This window comes from Dipteris shenzhenensis, chromosome 22 (genome assembly GCF_047967505.1).
Source record: "Dipteris shenzhenensis isolate YYH24624 ecotype China chromosome 22, Dip_SZ_1.0, whole genome shotgun sequence".
NCBI lineage: Eukaryota > Viridiplantae > Streptophyta > Polypodiopsida > Gleicheniales > Dipteridaceae > Dipteris > Dipteris shenzhenensis.
In genome coordinates, this window is record NC_141617.1 from 8880687 (window position 1) to 8885609 (window position 4923).

The 4923-nt window shown below is 40.8% G+C and overlaps 1 protein-coding gene across 4 annotated transcripts in view; it reads left to right on the forward strand.

The window, feature by feature from the left end:
• The window catches only part of TIM10 (Tim10/DDP family zinc finger protein), a 16091-nt gene extending 11619 nt beyond the window's left edge, over window positions 1-4472 (forward strand). For 2 of the 4 annotated variants that reach the window (XM_087393641.1, XM_087393642.1), the window contains exons 3-6: window positions 148-200; window positions 2378-2447; window positions 3584-3679; window positions 3866-4472. In XM_087393641.1, coding sequence (XP_087249767.1) covers window positions 148-200; window positions 2378-2447; window positions 3584-3634 — 174 coding nt within the window. In that variant the 3' untranslated portion in view covers window positions 3635-3679; window positions 3866-4472. Of the gene's footprint in view, window positions 1-147; window positions 201-418; window positions 458-2377; window positions 2448-3583; window positions 3680-3865 lie in introns of all 4 variants that reach the window. The other 2 variants (XM_087393640.1, XM_087393638.1) reach the window with 2 other exon arrangements.
• Window positions 4473-4923: the final 451 nt, after the last annotated feature.

Genomic DNA, 4923 nt, shown 5'->3' on the forward strand with positions numbered 1-4923 from the left:
AGGTGTTATCAGCTTTTGAGATTTGCATGATATTACGTTGCTAATCAAATGAAATGAAATGTGATGATCGTCATACTTTATACTAAGTTTTGTACATGATTAAATGCTAAAAGTGAGATACATCCATCAAACTTATGTTGTTGGCAGGTGGTCGGGATGGCTCAACAAGAAATGGAGTATAGAGTTGAGCTTTTCAACAAGTAAGATTTTTTAAAATATAAAAAACTTGGTTGATGTTTGTGGACTTGGATATGTTAGAACTAATTTTGTGTGCTTGCTATAACTAGAAGAGGAGGGATTTAAAGCTGTATTTTTGCATCAAAAGATTTAACTTATTTCTCACAATGGTCGATAAAGTTTTTATTTGGGCAAAACATTGGTCGATAAAGTTGACGCTTTTGTTTTATTCATTATGCAGGTTGACTCAGTCATGCTTTGATAAATGCATTGAAAAGAAGTAAGTTCATTTAACTTTAGTTACTCTCATCTTCTCCCATCTTCTAACATCAAAGACATGACAACCTTTTGGAGGGATTGGACCGGTTTTGCATTGTTGATTGGGCTATATAGAAAGGAGGTTGTATAGGGATTTTAGAATCACAATATTAGACCAGCTCTCTTGAGTCCATTGCTTGAAGGGGCCATGAGCGAAGGCTGCCACAATGAGCGTGAGGATTTTCAACTATCTTTACGAGGAGGCCATTACACATGTGGTCTTTAGAGGAGACCCCTCTAGGGTGCAGTGGACCACGAAGGCCATTCAAAGGAGCAATGTAAGGATGTAGGATCAATCACTCAGTTGATGTTAGTCTCTTTGGGAGAAAGAATGAGCATTCTTTTTACGAGACTTTGAGAGCAACAACTCGGCTTGCCTATGCTAGTGGATTGTATGAGTGCATCAAGGCTCAGTTACAAGCGGTTAAAGCCAAATCAGCAAAATACTCTGACCATTCTTCCTAAATCTAGTAGGTGCAATAAAGAGATAGGATGACTCACGAGTTGTAGAACACTAGCCCAAGCTAGTAGGGATATAGCTTGGACTACTAGGAGACCTTGGAGATGATCACCCATTTCTATAGCTATGTGTTTTTAGTAGAGGGCTCCACATTCTAGAGATAGGTGGCACATAAGGAGATCTTGGTGTAGGACTCCATGGTGGTATTAAGTTCATGATGAGTCGGTCGAAAGCTCTGTTCATAGATAGTGAGATGCTTGAGGCCTTATGGGCCTTGCTGTTATAGAAATACATAGGAGATGATGCCTTTGATGCCCCTCTCTTTGCCTTGCATATGCATGTCATATCACTAAAAGGAGAGGCAGAGCCGACTTTAGGCAATGCTGACCAATCACCATTCTCAGGATGTCAAAGCATAGCTTTGGACCAGTCATCAATCAGGGAAGGTCCTAATTTTTTGGCTAGTGGTGCTTGAAGGGCTTTCTGTTTGCATGACTGGAGCAAATGAGTAGGGATGGCACATGTCACTATTACACAATAGGAGTTCAAGAGAGTCTCAAATTGCTTATGAAGCTACCCTTTGGTGCAAGGGATCTAGTAGTGCTCACTGAGATAATCTCTCAGCTTTCTGGTAGTGAATGGCCCCGACAGTAGAGTCTTGGTAGCCATGCATGCATCATGCATAACCCACTCTTGGGCTCTGCTTCCTCCTCCTATTCCCCCACTTTGTGCTTTGTGGTATCTAGACCCTATGTCATCCACATGTGGTGGCTCATAGTGACCTCTAACAAGATATGTATTCGGCGTGCTTTGTAGCGTGGTGAGATGCATATGATGAGTGTTCACTTGGGGAATGGTAGCTTGGCTTTTGGAGGGGTGGCGTACTCTTCACATAGAAGCAATATTTATTCCTTGCTTACTTGGCCAAGGCAGACCGTAATCGTGACACGTTTGCGTAGCACCCAGGTGCCTTGTGATGATTGGACGAGTTACCACCTTCATTGACATATGGCTTGGCATTTTGGGAGCAAGGTACAAAGGATTCTAGGAAGAGCATCGAGCGCAAGGCTTGGCCCAAGGTATTTTCTACATTCTCATGAATCTAGGGATCTATTGGTTGTATATCCCACCACACAAGCGGTTGGTGCCTCACCCAGTAGGTTGCAAGGTAGCCAATGTCAGCGCCTCATGGATACTTGATCTTGTATTTCCCCCCCCTATGGCATAATTTCTTGAAAAATGAAAAAAGTGTTGTTTTGGATGCTCTTGTAGTGCTAGAGCTGCTAGGCTTGATATTTTATGTTGATGGTTGGAAGTCAAACAAGGATAGCAAGATGACTTTGTTCTAGAGATTGTAGTAAGTTGCATATACTCAAACTGTGTGCATAAAAAAACCTGTGGTTATGTTTGAAACTTTTTTAGGTACAGAGATGCAGACCTAAATGTTGGTGAAAATAGCTGTGTGGACAGATGTGTGCACAAATATTGGCAGGTACATGCAATATTTTCCTTGTGGTCATGTATGCAACTTTCAATTAAACAGTGAAGACAATATTCGGGTAAATTTTAATTATGTGATTCTTTGTAGTTTTTAATATCATGATGATTTTGTAAACTCTAGTTTATTTTTCCTCCTCAGAGTTGGATGCATTGCTTGCTGTGAACTTGCGCCTAGTGGGTTACTTCTTGCTTCTTATCAAATCAGATGTCCATGACATCACATTGTGGTCAGAATTGACATTGTCCATTTGTATTAGCACTATATAATGTCGGTGAGTGGAGTAGTCTCCTCCCTTTAGGGTAGATCCTGCCCTTGCATTGGTTAGTATCTCTGTTAGGTTTCTGCAAGGGTTTGGGCACACACATAAGACTTTAGGGCTTAATTCCTAAGTTGCGCTCATTTCTGTTTGCACTCTCTAGCTTCCATTGAGTAGTAGCCTCTTTTTTTATTTGGATTTCCCTCATTTGTGTATATTCATTTCTTCATTGGGTATCAAAGAGGGGCTGAACCATTCTAGGAGCTGGTGGACAGTCTGAATGCTATGCTTGCCATCCATTCCAATCGGTTGTGGCGCATGCTTTGTTGGAAGGGTCACCTCCCCATCTGTAAGCCCCCATATGAGGAGAGCATGGGGGGGGTGAACCTAGGGATTGAGAGACTGACACATGAGCAGCAGCATGGCTGCCATGTGGGCAGTGTAGATTTTTGGTCTTTAGAACAACAAAAAATCTAAATTTGTATGATTGGACTTATTCTAGTCTTACAAAGGTATATATCTAAAGAGGCTTTCTATGCTTGATAGGTTGTTTTTCTTCTTTTTAATCTTCTGTGGAACACTCTCGAAGGATATACATTCTATTATTGGCCTTTTTCTTTATCGTTAAAAGAAAAAGATATTTGCTCAGAAAGATGTTATTCCATAGATCATCTTTTACCCTGGAATGCTGTGGCATCGTCAATTTTAGACACTTATGCTTGATAAATTGGCGTTAGAATTCTGATATGAATTCGGATGGAAGAATGATTATACTAGTGGCTTTTCAAATGTCAAGACAAGTTAGTCTGCCAGTTGTTACTGTGCTTCTCTCTGTTGATCTGATTGTATTTTGACTTGAGTATCCATGCAGGTAACAGCGATTGTTGGTCAACTGCTCAGTTCTAGTAGGCCTCCAATGTGATTGGAGTTAATTTTGGCATTGAGATTTGGCCTTCAAGTGTATAAGGTATATGGTCTAATCTGGTTGGCTACCAGAATGGCTGCTGTTATGTGAAGTGCTAAATTTGTTTCTACTCCTTAGTGGTTAGAGAAATTGAACAGATGAGCGACTGAGTTATGCTTGGAACCACTTAGCCTTAGTCATTTCTTCAGATTCTGTTAATGACTTAAGATTCTGTTGACAATCTTGCAGTTCAGCCTCAGAGAAAGGAGATCGTTTCACTTTGGTATTAATGAATGTTGGAGCTCAAGGCTACGGTTTTTGAGCAGAAGATGCTGGAAAATAAGGAATATTGAACACGTTGTTATATGAGTTGCATGGGGTGCAAGCCACGATATTTTTGTTTTGGAGTAACCACTTATTGAAAGAGGATCAAAGGACTAGAAAGAACTGGTAATGTGAAAGGTGAACTATGTGGAATCATCTGGAGCACTTTTTGTGTCAAAGAGGAGCCTGCATCATGAAAGCAAATTGCAGAGTAGAGAAGTACCTTTACTAGGAATAGAATTGAACAATTATGAGCCCAACCCCCCTCTTCCCTCAACTCTCTCTCTCTCTCTCTCACACACACACACACACACACACACACACGCACCCCACACACACATCCAAAAGCTATAATATTTTGCATATTCAATCGTGCCTCTTTTGGTCAATCTTGAAGTAAAGTTGGCTAATCATAGCTTGTGTGCTTGAAGGATGCCTTTCCTACAGAGAGGATCATGTTCATAAACTGACCTGATAATGGTACAGCTTATATAGATATCACTTCTAGCCTGGGGTGAGCCATTCTCCCAAACCTAGCAATCTTTACTGTTGATATTGTACTTCCTTTCACGATGATGGAATTGTGCCAACTATAGCCATTACTAAGTTGGTTACATGAAGAATATCTTGTTAATTTGCAGCTGCTGTTGTTTTAAGTCTTCTGTTAGGTGTGACCAGCAAGAGATGTATGTGTAGTGTAGAGGCCAAAAGAACAAGCCAAACATTCTTCATGCACAAGAGTAAAAGATGCTCCAATAGGTTCCATATAAGGGGTGCACCAAGTGGACATCTCACCATTCTATTAGGGCTCATGCACTCCCATTGAGCGTGGATAGACCTATCTATAGACCATGAATTGCTAAAGGCAGGAGCTTTTTGGTTGAATTTAGCCCTCCCTACTTGACCTTTCATTGAGTTATTGCTCCCTTTAGGATAGCCTTTATGATAGACTAGTGGTTGGTTTATAACTAGCCCAAACTATG